We start from the raw sequence: 16,677 nt of genomic DNA, 5'->3' as shown, positions 1-16,677 counted from the left end.
CGTTTATCGAACAGCCTTCGATTCATTTCTATGTTATAACTTCTCGAAAACAAATACACAAACATATAAAACAAACTTCTAGCGAAATACTAACAGCATCTAACTTGCAAGTTCGGAGTCGAACCTCATTTCTTTCAGGTCCAGCAGTGCCGATGTTTACTCTGGTATTCTTATCGGATTTGATTTGTGATTCCGAGCGCGGTTGTTTCCCTGTGTTGGTCTCTTGCCAAGGGCTTCAGCTATCCTTCCGTTCTTTTCCCTGAACTGAAAGTAGTGGGCTGTACTTTCCACACGATTGACATCAGGTTCAAGTACACGCCCACAAGCCCTGCGAGTTATTCGTGTATTGCAGGTTGGCTGGTGGATATGTTGCCCGCATACCGCCTCCCACGGCCGAAACTGGTATTACAACACCTGTCGGGCCGGGGCTAGTAATGCTAATGCTAATTAAGGTTGATATCTCTGCAGCACTATAACTTGACATTTTTTTTAATGACATCATCGTCCTTATTTCTTCTCATTCTTTTGATGCGTGTAGGTCATGTTATGGATATTTTTACCTCAATTTCTGCATATGGCACCTTTAACATGCGACTCTCTTGTGCGAGACGCAAGTCCAACGGTGTACCGGGGCTCATAAGGCAGCTTCCTTATATTACTTATATTTGGTGTTATTTGCCATATAAAACTTATTTAGACATTCAAAATCAATTTTACAATCGATTCAATGAACACTTGTCACTCAAATCAAACAGGATTTTTTTTCACAAAAGTGACAACCCAAGAAAGCAAAGTAAACGGGCTCTCACTTGTAGGTTGCATTGATACCTAGCGTTGGATGCAAGCAAAACAGTATAACAGTACCTAATTTTTTTTTATTCTCACCTGAAATTCATGCAATAAACATGTTTTTGACAAAGATTGTAATTTGTTTGTGGTCTATATAGCCTGCATCAAATGAGGTTTGCAATTATGCGCCCGAAGGCACGGGTTGAAGACCCAGTCAGTGACGTCACAATATGCTAATTTATTTTTAATTCGTACCTACGTCATCACCATCACCAAAATGTACCTTTTTATTTACATTGAAACTTGAACAAAACAAAAAAAAAATAGGCCGACATACTGACCCTTTTTTTTTAAATTACTGTCACTGCAAACCAAATTATTTTTAAGGATGGCCAGATATTACTTTTTCAAGTTCCACAGTCCTGGTGTCTTTTAAGTAATGTTCGGAGTGTGTTTGAGAGGGGTCTCTTTTCACTGTTGCACTGTGGCGAGGATACAGATTTGTGTTACTAAGCATGAAAGTTCTGAAAACTGAAGCTCTAGAACTAGTAGAACTATTAGAATAATATATATATATATATATATATATATATATATATATATATATATATATATATATATATACTGAAAAACCTAGCGACTTTTTTGGATAAACCTTAGCTATGATGCAATTGGAAGATGTCACCAGTGCTGCCCCACAAGGGTGAGGTCTGACTCTCCCGGCAGTGTCATCTCTCTCTAGCCCCTTTCACACTGCACGTCGGACCCGGCATATTGCTGGAACATTGCCGGGTCGCCTTCTGTGTGAAAACAACCACATCCCGGGATTGATTCCGGCATTGAACCTGGGTCGGAGACCTAGTAACATTGCCGGGGTTCAACCCGGGAAGAGCGCTGTGTGAACAAAAGCCAGATCTAAAGCCGTGTAGAAATGATGACGTGCGTTATCGTTCGACTCTTTTACTGGCTGTTTTGAAGAAAGATCAACGTTCGTGACAAAAAATATGTGCAAACTGTAATGAAGCAGAGATCAGTTAGTTCCTCACTTTCCAAGCTGACGCCGAGATCGTTTGCTTGCTTCAGTGAAAGTATAACATGCCTAGCGTTTTCAACTCGTACATTACACGTCACACCCTGATGTCACGTGTCATTACGGGATCTTTACGTGTTGTGTGTGACAGCACGCACATATCCCGGGTAATCACTGGCAGTGTGAAAGTGCAAAATCTAGCGACCCTGGAACAATTACCGGAACACTTTACCCGTGTATTTGCTGGAATGGCAGTTTAAAAGGGGCTTCTGTGTCTGTTCTGTAAAGTGAGTGGCAAAGAAACATCGCTTTTAGCTGACCGTACTGCAGCTGACTCATCATTAAATGAGTACAAAACAGCATTCCCAAACACCTGTTGCTTACTGGCTGTTTGGATAATTAATATGAGCATAGTTTGTCTGTTAATATTAAGCACTTTTTTTGTTTGTTAGTTTTGTATTATTTAAAAAAAAAAAAAAAAAAAAAAAATATTACTCATACGCAGTTAGAGCGCTGCATGAGACAAAAAAGTAATATAGCCAAAACCTCCGCATAGCCACTCAATATTTATTTTTGTGTTATAAATATTTATTTTTTAATCCATTGTCAAATAATTTCAAATTTCTTAAATATTAAAAAAAAGAAAAAATTATATCTGCATTATATTGGCTATCGACCCCCACTGCTTTATAAGATTTCGGCATGGAGATCTGCTGTCAAAAAAACAATAACTGTCGACCACTAGTCATGTATCTGTTGAACCAGAAATAGGGTAACAATCAAAATGTTTTGGTCAGTATTGAGATTTTTGGAAATTAAAGGTGCATTAAGTAATATTTCAAAAACGCTTTTCACCACAGTGACGGATCGAGTCCCAAAACACACTCACAGCCAATCAGCAGTTAGGGGCATGTTTAATGATAGGGAGAATAGAGTGCTCAGAGATTGCACAGGACAGATATTAGCAGATGACAGATAAAGTGAGATATTGCAGATTTAAATATATATTTTTCTGTGTTAGCTTTTGCTTGAATAAGATGCGACTGGCAGTCATAGCAGATTCTGCCATCATCGCTGACAAGGGTTGTTTATGTAAGTATGTGGAGGAGTTATCAAAATAGGTGCGAGGTCCTGTTGGGGTATGGCCGTGTTTGTTTTGGTGCTTTTAAATATTAACATTGTTAGCTAAAATTCGCTTAGTGCACCTTTAACAAGATTACTCTTTGATTTTAAATTCTTGAACTTTAAATAAGGCTTTCAAGCACTATTTTTTTTTTTTTTTTTTTTTTTTTTTTTTTTGTTAATTACATAAATTAACCACACATCAATTTTGGATGAGAAATTACCCCTCCAAAAGATAATTTTAAATTATCATTGTATTAAATTAGAAAAGCATTGAATAGAAAAATTGTCTTAAAATAGACAATAAAAGTATGTGCACAGACTAAGCAGTGAGTAGTAAACCCTGCACACACCATGAACACACACATATATATGAGCACACACATACAGTTCATTCTTAATATTTTTCTTTTCCTTCATGATTTTATTTATTTTTCTTTATTTATTTTGTGATGACATGTCATTGTGTTGATTGTGAGATCATGGTCTAGAGGAAGGACAGAGCTGTTCCAGCGACAGACAGGGATTTCTGACCACAGGTGACATTGGGGCAATTTCAAAAACATTGGCTGTGAGTTTCATTGGCCCTGGCATTATGGGCAGCGTTGTTTTTGGTGCATTGTGTGTCAGGACCCAGCCAGGAAACAGCTGTGTTAGATGGATTTTTTTGTTGGCAGTGAGACATACCTCATCCAGAACCTTCAGCTCGGGGGGACTTTGATCCTCACCCATCCATTCTTATGCCCATTCTCTTCCCCTCCAATATATTTCATCCCTTCATATCCAATATTTTCATTTGGCCTGTTGTGAACCCTTCCTCACAAGTTAGCAAACAAAAAATAAAAAATCCTATATAACACTTTTTTTTTGTTGTTGCAGATTTAGTTTGTTTTTGTTTATTTCAGATTGTTACTAAATGATTGCCCAGTTATTTATTTAAAATTGGATTACAGTATGTGCCGTACTTTATTAGTTAACAATATATACAGTACTATGTAGCAACTCTCAGCTGCTTGATTGCTTTTATTATCACAAAAAGTAAAATTATTGTTCAGCTCTAATCTGCTATTATTGTATTATAAACATCAACATCATGATTTCCTGTAAAGCAACTCTGAAGCAATGTTTATTTTGTAGCATTATACCAATAAATATGAAATGAGTCAACTTTACTTATTCACTGACTCTTTCTCAAAATACTCCCAAAGACCCTTAGGTTTGAAAAGGCCAGATACACCAGAGACATGTCATGTGAAATATTCAGCCTCCTGTCTGAATGGGAGGGTGTTTGGTGATTCTTGATAAAAGGAAATACCTCAGAATTGGCTGTGATCGTATCCTGACAGGACTTCTCACGTCTGACTCTGGGATGGTTTCATTTTGGATTGTTTATGTTTCCCTCTTAACATAGTTTACTAACTTAAGTACTGCCAACTAACATACCTTGTCAATCGCCCAGATTCATGACGATAGTGGAAAAATGTAGAATTTACCTTGAAACAAAATTCACTCAGAAATTGCTAGTATACATCTCTGATTATGACTAAGAAATAGTAACACACCGAATTCACATTTTCTAAAGTAGAAAAACTGAAATAGTGTTATCTTGTAAAAGTATAAACATTTTAATTTACAACCTTGCTCTTTTTTTTTTAAACAGCATAGGCCTTTTTGATTATACAGACATTATATTGTGTATATTATAGTACAGTATAGGGCTGCACGATATTGGGAAAAAATTACATTGCAATATTTAATTTTCTGCGATATATATTGCTCGTTTATGTGGCCCGTCCCAAGCATGGTTGCAATGTGTTCATCATCAAACTCCAAAATCTGATTATTTTTAATGAATAAAAGGGTCACCAGTAGCAAATGAGCAAACCAAGTAATTACACCATTTCAAGCATTTTATCTGCATTTTATGTTCTGTAAAAAAATCATATCGGCGGCATATCAGCGCCATATTCGCCGATACCGAAATACCGAAACAATACATGGATCGGGCTCTAGTAATGAGCCCTCTATCTTGCAAGTATTTTTCTTTAGTGTTCAACATTTCATCCACACAGAGAAGAACTGAGCTGGAGGATGTAGAGAACAGTAGTGTGACTCATTACTGTGGGCTTGATTTCAGCAGATGTTTTTCAGACCTTCTCTTTACAGGGCTAACATTCCAGGTGCTCTGCTCGGCTCTGCATGCCTCTCAGCTTTGGTAACCTCCTTAGAGGCAAGCCATTGCAGGAAAACAGAACTTGGATGTTTCTCTCTGTGTCTCTTTTTCATGTCATGCTTTGGCTTGAGAACAGGAATTAGGATTCATCCCACATTATTATATGGGTCTCTAGAATACTTGATTCTGAATGGTCACGTGTGTCAATGTGTGCTACAGTGTAAGCAATAGTTCAATATTGTCCATAGCAACATAACAGTGATACTTTGAGCATTTCATCCTCTCTCTCTTTTTTAACACACTCTGTCTTGATGAGAGAGAACTTAAAAGAGTAAGACATGTATTGTTGCTAACAAAATTTTCCATAAAAAATTGAAAAAGTAGAAATAATACTTTTTTTTTTAACTTTGCATTATTGACACACTGTTTTCCAAATGAATGTTGTTCAGTGCTTTGACGCAATGTATTTTGTTTAAAGCACTATATAAATAAAGGTGATTGATTGAAATAATATTGTATAAAATAATACTATAACATTGTACACTTTTTTGCTAAGCTGTCTGTTTTTTCTTTCTAATTAGAACCTTTAACTTTTAATCTGTGAAATAAACGGGGTAATTATCAAGTCATATGATCATTATTGTAAAATACTACAAAATGCCAACTACACATTATGCCTTATTTATACAATAATGTGATTCCCCGAAAAATGGCGGCAGATGTGTCGGGTGGTTTGTCAGGCTCCACTCCAATACTTTCTACTAACTCATTTTTTTCAATATTTACTGGTTTAAGAACAAAACAAAGAAACCGGTTAAATAATAATTATAGAGATGAAGGAAATGTTTGCGTATTTCTGCTTTGCTGTTGGCTTCTGTTGTTGCCACTTGGACAACACCTAAGCGCAAACAAACCGTTGTCCCAGGCTGACAACCATCAGTCAGTAAATACGAATGGATTACCGAGATTAAACTTCTTTGGATATGGATACTTTGTCATCTACTTGATCACCAAACAATCTGATCACCCACGTCATGGCACGCCGAGTAAACAAAACATTGCCATTTGCTCGAACATCAAACAAATTGAACCCATCACGGCACGCTGAGAAAGCGGGATTATCAGAGAGGATGCAATTGACGTGATTTCGGTGTTCTTTTGACTTTGATTTTGCTGTCTGGGGACGTACAATTGAATCCAGGCCCATTTGCTGTTGGCCTTTCCCCGGAGGGTGGATTGCGCGTGCACCGGCTGACCTCCGGATGGACGTCTTCCCCGAGGTAACAGGAACTCCATACGGTGACAGTATCCAATCAGTAAGGAAGCAATGAGAATTTAGATTTTTTTCAGACTGTAAATAACGCACGGGTAATATGGGAGCCTATGTCTAAACCTAAGGGTATTCTAGGTGGACATTTGAATATTCGGAGTATATTGCCTAAACGGGATCAGATCCAACATCTGTTAACTGACTCTAATTTAGATTTTTTAGCATTGAGCGAAACGTGGCTGAAAAGAAATATCCAGACCAGTATGATTGATGTCCCTGGTTACATTTGTCATAGAAAGGATAGAACATCTAAAAAAGGTGTGGGGGGGGGGGGTACTATTCTATGTTAGAGACACTCTGAAATGTAATGAAATCAAACTGGACACATCATTAGAATGTTTGGCTTTAAATGTTGTATTATCCCCTAAGATGAATTTTAACATTATAGTGCTGTATAACCCACCATCATATGATGTTTCTTTTTATGAGAATTTTGACAAAATTTTTAAATATGTAAATACTCGCACCGAATCTGTTTTTCTTGGTGATTTTAATATTAACTGGCTAGAGAAAAGCCGTAGAAAAAAAATAAAGAGACTGTTGTCAAAGCAAAGTCTTCATCAGATGATTAAAGGTCCAACAAGGATCACACGAGCGAGTAAAACTATGATTGATCTGATAGTTACTAAGAGATCACAGAGAATCATTAGAACTTATAATTTACTAACAGGGCTCTCTGATCACAATATGACCATGGTTGTACGGAAACTCACTAAACAGCGTTTACCCAAATTTACGAACGAAAGTAAACAAGGGAACCTGGGTATCCCCAAAATTAAGTTGACACAAGTTAAAAATGATTTAGATCATTTAGATTGGAATAATGTTTTACAATCGAATGATTTAGAAAATTGTTGTAACTCTCTGATGAAAAACCTCACCAATCTGATTGGGAAATATAGTAAGACAAAACGAAAAGCCTCCTTACCATGGCTGAACAATGACACTCGTCAGCTAATGAAAAAGAGAGACTATGCATTGAAAAAAAGCGCTGCTCTCCAAAACAAATACCGATTTTCTCATCTTTAAAGGATTGAGAAATGCAGTAGTTAGAGAATTGCGTAAAGCAAAGACAGCCTATTTTATGCAATTGATTGAGGATTCGTAAGGAAATAGTTTATCCCTTTGGAAGCACCTCAATAGCCTTACTAAACTTAAGCCTAGTCAACAAAAAACAATAACTGAGTTGGAAGTGAATGGAGTTATCAGCACTAACAATTCAGCTATTGCAAATGAACTTAATCATTTCTTTATTCAGTCTGTTGAGGAGCTTGCTGAGACTTTTGAACCAGCAACCCTATCACAGACTACAAAGTCTGACCAATCAGATCTTTTTCAAATTAAAGAGGTTAGTCAGGAAAAAGTATATAAAATTATTAATAAATTAAATAAATCTAAGGCAAAGGATGTATTTCGGGTTCAACACTGCTTTTATTACAACTCATTGCTCTGCTTTAATTAATCATGTAACCCACCTTGTAAACCTTTCCATCAGAGTGGGCAAATTCCCACAAAGTTGGAAACAAGCCATTATTACACCAATTTTCAAGGCTGGTGCAAAGAATCAAGCAAGCAACTACAGGCCAATCTCAATACTGCCGGCTTTCTCCAAAATTTTAGAGAAAATTATCATAGAACAGTTAGTAGAACATCTTGAAGGTAACAAACTTATCAATTCTAAACAGTTTGGATTCAGAGCAGGGTATTCTACAGAAATGGCTAATTGCTACCTTACGAGAACATTAAGTTGGACAAGGGTAATGTTGTGGGAGCTGTGTTTATAGACCTAAAAAAGGCCTTTGACACCGTGAACCACAACATACTATTGAATAAACTTACCACCTTCAACTTCTCTGAACATGCTATCGGCTGGTTTGCATCATATTTGGAGCATAGAGAGCAACGTGTTAAAGTAAACTCCGAACTCTCAACATCATTACAATCCACAATGGGTATTTCACAGGGCTCCATTTTGGGGCCTCTGCTCTTAAGTCTATATATAAACGACTTACCTACATGCTGTCAGTCAGCCAACTGCCAAATGTATGCTGACGATACAGTAATTTATGCTTCAGCTAGGACACCAACTATAGTAGCAGAGACCCTGACTAAGGAAATGGAGGGTATATCCCAGTGGCTTAAAGAAAATCATCTGGCGCTTAACGTCAAAAGGACGGTATCTATGTGCTTCTCAATTAGAGGAAAAACTAAATGTACAATTAAAATAGATCAAGAAGCCACAGAGGAAGTTGAGGAATTAAAATTTTTAGGTATTATTCTGGATCCCCAACTCAAATTCAATACACACATTAACAAACTCTGTAAGACTGTTCGGACAATCCTAAACTGTTTTAGAATGATTAGGCATCAAACACCTGTCAAAGCAGCTTTGCTGTTTTTTCATGCTATGATACTTTCTCATTTATCTTATTGTGTTACTGTATGGGGCCAAGCCTCCCAGACAACAGTCAAACCCATCATGTCATTATACAAACAAGCACTGAAAATAATGGATCAGAAACCAATTATGTGGCATCATTGTTTGATTGTACAGAAATACAAGCTTTTAAATTTTGACTGTTTTAAGTTCTCTTTCCTTAAGCTGATTTTTAAATGTATAAATAATCAAGCTCCAGCCGTACTCTGTCCTTTTGTGACAAAAATAAACACAAGGGGAGTTGCCACTAGGAGAGCAGCGGGTGGCAACTGCATAGCAGAGGGGCGCAAAACCACTTTTGGCCACTGAAGTTTTTCAGTGATAGGGACCCATTTTTTGAATGATTTACCAACGGAAATAAAAATAGAAACCAACCTGAAAACATTTAATAGAAAGGTGAAACACTGGCTGAAAGAAAATCAAATATGTGGACATGTTAATGTTTATAATGTATTTGTTGCATGATTGTGTAGTTTACACTACGTAGTTTTTTGTTTTTAGAAAGGCCTGACCAGGGACTGGGATTGCAAATTAGCCTATTGGCTAGAAACCTTTTATGCAACACATTTACACATTTTGTTATGGCTTTGTCTATGATAATTATGTATGTAACAATGTGCGCTGCATTGTCCCTGATAAATAAACATATTAGATAAATAAACTAATAAAAAAAATAAAAAAAATTATTTCAAATCATTAGTGAATATGAAATTCTGCACACAATATATTTGTATTTATGCAAAGCTCTGATCAAGGAAATAAACTTTTGATGTTTGATTTCATTATTAATAACAAATCCCATTCTCTCCTCCTCAGTTCCCAGAATGTGGATTCTTTGGCTTGTACGATAAGGTCTTGCTCTTCCGCCATGATCTGAACTCAGACAACATCATCCAGCGGTTAACATCAGCAGAGAATATCCATGAGGGAGATCTGATTGAGGTCGTCCTGTCTGGTGAGTTGTACTCACTGTGGCCTTATTAATATATAGACAATACATTGTGTGGGACAAAAGTTTCACTTTGAAACAACACCATCACCATTACCAGTGGTTGTGTATGATACGTGAAATACATGAGTCTGTTAATGAGATACACAAAGAAACAACTGCTTAAACTGCTTTTTTTCTTTTCTTTTTTTTTAAAGAAATTAATACTTTTTCTTCAGCATTGATGCATTGATCAGAATTAATAAATGTTTAATGTTACAGAGATTTCCATTTAGGTTAAAAGTTGTTTTGTTTTCATCAGAATATCCTGAAAAAATGTAGCACCATATACACAAAAATATAAAGCAGCTTTTTTCAACATTGATAATATTTTCGCGAGCAGTAAATGTGCTCAAGAAAGTTCAGCTGCATAAAATATATTCAAATAGAAAAAAGTTATTCTAAATTATAAGAATATTTCACATTATTACAGTTTTACTTTATTATTGATCTGTAGGGGCAAGCAACCCACACACCACATACTTAATTCACACATCACCGACACACACACAGACATGCATGTTTGATATGTCCCCTCTACGAGTTATAGAGTTTTGTTGATGCTTTGATAAGATGCAGAAAGTGTAAAAAAAAAAAAAATAAAAAAAAATAATATATATATATATATATATATATATATATATATATATATATATATATATATATATATATATATATATATATATATATATATATATATATATATATATATATACACACACATAGCTCAGTCTATACACAAATGTCCGCAGACGACACAAGATACTATTATGTCGTCGCAGCCCTCCACAGCTCCATGGTCATGCTAGCAATCAGCATTCTGGAAAATCCCCCTGCTCGGGATAAATATTTTACACTAAAGGCATATCTTTAGTGTTTATGTTTATCAGAGACTGAAAGAGCACATTGTTTGATCTCTCTGATTGGCCTCGGACATTCACGGCCGTTCGAGTTAATGGACCACATGCTAGCACTGCTGGGTGTGCAAAAGCCATGTTTTACATTTACATTTTACATTTATTCATTTAGCAGACGCTTTTATACAAAGCGACTTACAGATGAAGACAGTGGAAGCAATCAAAAACAACAAAAAGAGCAATGATATATAAGTGCTTTAACAAGTCTCAGTTAGTTTAATACAGTACATGTAGCATGGGATCTTAAATAATATAATAAATAAAAAGAAAACAGATAGAATTAAAAAAAAAGAATAGAGCAAGCTAGTTAGTTGTCTTTACACATACACACACATATATAATTGCATAATAAATAAAAGAAAAATAGAATAGAAAAATATTAGAAAGGTAGTTAGATTTTTTAAGAATAGAATTAGAATATTGAGTGATAAAGTTAGAGGGTCAAATAAAGATGGAAGAGATGTGTTTTAAGCCGATTCTTGAAGATGGTGAAGGACTCAGCTGCTCGGATTGAGTTGGGAAGGTCATTCCACCAGGAGGGAACATTTAATTTAAAAGTCCGTAAAAGTGACTTTGTGCTTCTTTGGGATGGCACAATCAAGTGACGTTCACTTGCAGAACGCAAGCTTCTTTTGTTTTCTTACAACAATTGTTCTTACAACAATTACCAAAAAATGCTCTTACCTCTCTTGCAAACAGTACAGTAACTGACTACAGGGAACTGGGACAGCTGGCAGATTTGTACCAGGCAGTATCACACAAGTTTACAGCAACTGACTCCTTAATTACTTCTGTGTACCCTGGAGTTATGCTGATGTGTGATGTCTCCAGAGGCCACCCTCGTCCAGTGATACCTGTGCGATGGAGGAGAGCAGTGTTCAACAAAGTTCCATGGTTTGTGAAACCTTCGCCAGAAAGCTTCACAGAAACAAGTCTCGTCAAAGTTTATGTGGCATGGATTGAAAAAGGATTTGCGGAGCTGGGTTTCAACGTGTGGAATGTAGGCAGGCTAAAGTACAGAGACACATCCAAGCATCACTGGAAACCTTAGAAGGTACCAGAATGATGTTTTCACCTTGTTAACATTGACCTGTTTGGTCCACTGCCACCATCTTGGGGGTTTGCTCACCTTCTGACTATGGTGGACCAAACCACCAGGTGGCCGGAAGCAGTACCATTGGCCTCAATGACAATGGCGGATGTAGCACAAGCTTTCATTGGCACTTTGGTTGCATGTTCCAGCACACCATCGGACATATCTTCTCACCGCCGCCCTCAATTTACATCTGAGGTGTCTCAGATCCTAAGTGTGCAGCTTCACCGTACTATGGCTTTTTTTTTACCCACAGGCCAGTGGGCTCTGTGAACGCTTTCATCTCTCTCTCAAAAGAGTGCCAGTCTGACGGATGACAGATGAAGTGAGCCTGGGTCCTCCTGGACCTGTGAACGGTTCCCAAGGAGGATCTACAAACTTACTCAGCAGAGTTGGTATATAGCCAGGCTCTGCAGGTCACAGGAGATTTCATCCCAGACAGCACAAGGCCTTGGAGTCCAACGCTCGGCCCCCCTGGACAGAATCAATTCTTTCAAACTTGTCCCTGCTTCTCAGCATGGACTGACAGTAGCTTGAATGCCCAAAGATCTCTCTGCGGCTGACTTTGTTTACATCCGTCATGAAGCTCACCAACATCGACACTGGATGGCCTCCGTATCGATGTTGGAGGCAATCCAGAACGAGTTACTGTTGATTGACTTAAACCAGCTCATGGAGAAATAGGTCAGCTGATGGTTCCCATGCTGGCTCCTAGATGGGGCGCTCAGCCACCAACAAGGGGATGGACCCCATGGCAGAATCTCAGGCTGTTAAAGAGGTTCAACATGCTGCAGTTTCAAGTTACTGCACACGTTCAGGGAGACAAGTTTGAGCCTCAAGCAAGCTGCTGTTGACGGTGTGGGTGAATTCTATATATTTTTTTTTAAATCTCATGACCCCAAATTAGTGTATATGGACAGTATTGAGTAAATATTAGCTAAAAACTACAGGTGCATCTCCGTAAATTAGAATGTTGTGGAAAAGTTAATTTCAGTAATTTAACTCAAATTGGAAACTTGTGTATTAAATAAATTCAATGCACACAGACTGAAGTAGTTTAAGTCTTTGGTTCTTTTAACAAATCAGAATATGGTGACAAGCCAATAAGCTAATCAACTCAAATCACCTGCAAAGGTTTCACGAGCCTTCACAATGGTCTCCCAGCTTGGTTCACTAGGCTACACAATCATGGAGAAGACTGCTGATCTGACAGTTGTCCAGAAAAAAATCATTGACACCCTTCACAAGGAGGGTAAGCCACAAAAATTAATTTCCAAAGAAACTGGCTGTTAACACAGTGCTGTATCCAAGCATGTTAACAGATAGTTAACTAGAAGGAAAAAGTGTTGAAAAAAAAAAGATGCACAACCAACCGAGAGAACCGCAGCCTAATGAGGTTTGTCAAGCAAAATCGATAGCCACTATAAAGCCAATACATTATATATATATATATATATATATATATATATATATATATATATATATATATATATATATTGTTGCGAAGAACCAGACGGAGTTTGATCCATTTGCAGCTCTTGATTTAGGATAGTCAAACAGACGGGGTCAAACAACAGCAAACTAAGCAATGGGGGCGAGGCAGAGACAGAGTCGGGTAATTAGGCAAAAAGTTGAGGCAGGCAGAGAACAATCAATAACGTGAAACAGTCCAGGGTCAAGAGAAGAAAACAAAACACGGGTAATAACGCTCAGAACTGACAGCCGGGGCAAATCAAGACTTCGCAATGAGTGTGTGTGTGTGTGTGAGCAGTTTATATGAGTGTGGAAATGAGGTGCAGGTGTAGGTGTAATTAGTCCCAGGTGTGAGGCCTTGTGGGAAATGGAGTTCATAGTAAAACTAATGTTCGGGCGATGGCTCCCTCTGGTGGTGCAAGGGAGGCGGTACAGGAACCTCCTCTGTAACAGAGCCCCTCCCCTGCGAGCGGCTCCTGAAGCGAGGATGCAACTGACGCTGGGGTCTTCCTCGAGGTCGGGGGGCCGGTCTCTCTGGATGCATCCGATGAAACTCCTCAGTGTAGGGTAGTGTAGGGTCGAGAATATCCTCTGCATTAACCCAAGAACGCTCCTCCGCACCGAATCCCTCCCAGTCGACCAAGTACTGCAGCGTACCCCTACGGCGTCTGGAATCAAGCAACTCATGCACACGATACGCCTCCTCGCCATCAATCTGGATAGGAGCAGGGGCCTGGGGTGCAGCTCCTTCGTCCGTCGTTCCACTCGGACCCCCAGCAGGTTTGAGTAGGGAAACATGGAAAGTAGGGGAAACACGATAATTAGCAGGCAATTCCAAACGAAATTATACGGGGATGATTCGTTTAATAATTTTGAACGGGCCAACATACCTGGGACTGAGTTTCTTGCAGGGTAATCTGAGGCGGAGATCTCTGGTGGAAAGCCAGACCCATTGACCAGGAGCATATGCTGGAGCAGGGCGACGATGACGGTTAGCCTGTTGTTCCTGCCATCTGACTGCATGGAGCAGATGGGTATGAGCCCAATCCCAGATGGCCTCGCTGTTCTGCAGCCATTCGGTTACTGAGGGCAGATCGGTGGGTTCACCTGACCAGGGGAATAGCGGTGGTTGGTAACCCAGGATACATTTGAAAGGTGTCATACCTGTGGCAGGCTTGGTGAGGAAATTCTGGGCATATTCTGCCCAGAACTACTACCGGCTCCACTCAGTTTGATTTTGTTGACAGTATGACCTTAGGAACCGGATAACCTCTTGATTGAGACGTTCGGTTTGATTCCGGGTGATATCCGGATGTAAGGCTGACATTGACAGAGATGTCTGAAGAATGCTGTCCAGACTCGGGAGATGAATTGTGGTCCTCGATCTGACACAATATCCTCGGGGAGACCATAGAACCTGAAAACTTGATTGCAGAGAAGTTCGGCAGTTTCCAGGGATGTTGGTAGTTTAGGTAGGTGAATAAGACGGCAGGCTTTAGAAAAACGGTCAATGATGGTGAATATAGTGGTGTTACCCTGTGAGTTGGGTAAGTTAGTGATGAAGTCAATAGCAATGTGTGACCAAGGTCGTTGTGGTGTGGGTAGCGGAGTCAGGAGGCCAGCTGGTACTTGTCGGGGAGTCTTTGACATGTTGCAGTTGGTGCAGTTGCGAATGAATGTGCTGGTATCAGTTAACAGAGTGGGCCACCAGAAGCGGTTTCGAAGAAGTTGTGTCGTGGCTGTGATTCCGGGATGACCTGAGCTGGGTGTCGTGTGTACCTGGGTCATGAGTTGTTTGCGTAGGGACTCGGGGACATAGATGAGGTTCGCTGGACATTCGCCTGGAGGTGGTTCTTGACTGTTAAATTGTTCAATTTCTGTCAGGATATCCCATTGCACTGGGGCTACGAGCAGACTCTCCGGGATGATATTCTCAGAAAGGGTGGTGTGAACCGATTCCTCCGTTTGGCGGGATAGGGCATCAGCCTTCATATTTTTGGATCCTGGGCGGTAGGTCACAGAGAAGTTAAATTGTGTAAAGTACAATGCCCACCTGGCCTGACGTGGATTCAAGCTTTTGGCTGAACAGAGATATTCCAAGTTTTTGTGGTCGGAGAGTACAATGAAGGGGTGTGTGGATCCCTCTAACCAATGTCGCCACTCCTCAAGGGCCAATTTCATAGCCAGAAGCTCACGGTTGCCCACATCATAATTGCATTCGGCATCAGACAATTTGCGAGAGAAGAATGCGCATGGGTACGTCTTGGCCGGTTGTCCATGACGTTGTGATAGAACTGCCCCTACCCCTGTGCTAGAAGCGTTGACCTCGACGATGAACTGCCGTTCAGGGTCTGGGTGTCATAAGATGGGTGCTGAAGTGAATCTGATCTTTAATTCATCGAAAGCCTGACGTGATTCTGTGGACCAACTCAGACGGGTTGTATGACGTTTTGTCATGGTGGTTAAAGGTGAAGCAATAGTACTGAAGTTCCTGATAAAGCAGCAGTAAAAATTGGTGAATCCTAAGAAACGTTGGAGCTCCTTCACTGTTTGAGGTAAAAGCCATTCCAGAACTGCACTAACCTTCTTGTCCTCCATGGCGACTCCCTACGGACTGATCACGTACCCCAGAAATGATATACTGGTCTGGTGGAATTCGCATTCCTCAGCTTTGGCATAGAGTTGATGCTGGATGAGACGATTTAACACTGACCGGACGTGACGGACATGTTCCTCCATGGTGTTAGAGTAGATTAAGATGTCGATGTATACTATTACCCATTTATTTAGCATGTCCCGAAAGACGTCATTCATGAAAGACTGGAAGACAGACGGACTGTTGGCTAGGCCGAAGGGCATGACAAGATACTCATAGTGCCCACTAGTGGTTGAGAAGGCGGTCTTCCACTCATCCCCTGCACGAATGCGGATGAGATTATAAGCATTGCGGAGATCCAATTTGGTGTAGAATTTGGCCCGATTGAGTTGTTCTAACGCGGACGGAACCAGTGGGAGTGGGTGACAAAATTTCACAGTGATATCATTCAGGCCACGATAGTCAATACAGGGCCGCAATCCCCCATCCTTCTTTTTAACAAAAAAGAACCCGGCTGAAGCTGGTGAAGATGAAGGTCTGATGAAGCCCTTGGCTGATTCTTCCTCGATGTAGCGCTTCATTGCTTCAGATTTTGGTTGTGAGAGAGGGAAGATTCTTCCCTTAGGCGGTGTGGTACTGGGCATTAGGTCAATAGCGCGATCTACAGAGCGGTGTTCAGGTAATTGAGATGCTTTTCTCTTGCTGAAGGCCTCGATTAAGTCAGAGTAC

At 39.5% G+C, this 16,677-nt stretch overlaps 1 protein-coding gene across 2 annotated transcripts in view; it reads left to right on the top strand.

Moving 5' to 3' along the window:
* The window catches only part of LOC113060401 (serine/threonine-protein kinase D3-like), a 131,173-nt gene that overhangs the window by 16,030 nt on the left and 98,466 nt on the right, over window positions 1–16,677 (top strand). For both annotated transcript variants that reach the window (XM_026229290.1, XM_026229289.1), the window contains exon 3: window positions 9,698–9,836. In XM_026229290.1, the coding sequence (XP_026085075.1) occupies window positions 9,698–9,836 (139 nt within the window). The remainder of the gene's footprint in view (window positions 1–9,697; window positions 9,837–16,677) is intronic.

Source organism: Carassius auratus, chromosome 42 (genome assembly GCF_003368295.1).
Source record: "Carassius auratus strain Wakin chromosome 42, ASM336829v1, whole genome shotgun sequence".
NCBI classification, from domain to species: Eukaryota; Metazoa; Chordata; class Actinopteri; order Cypriniformes; family Cyprinidae; genus Carassius; species Carassius auratus.
The sequence above is the reverse complement of the archived record's forward strand: the minus strand, read 5'-3'. Positions and strand labels throughout refer to the sequence as shown.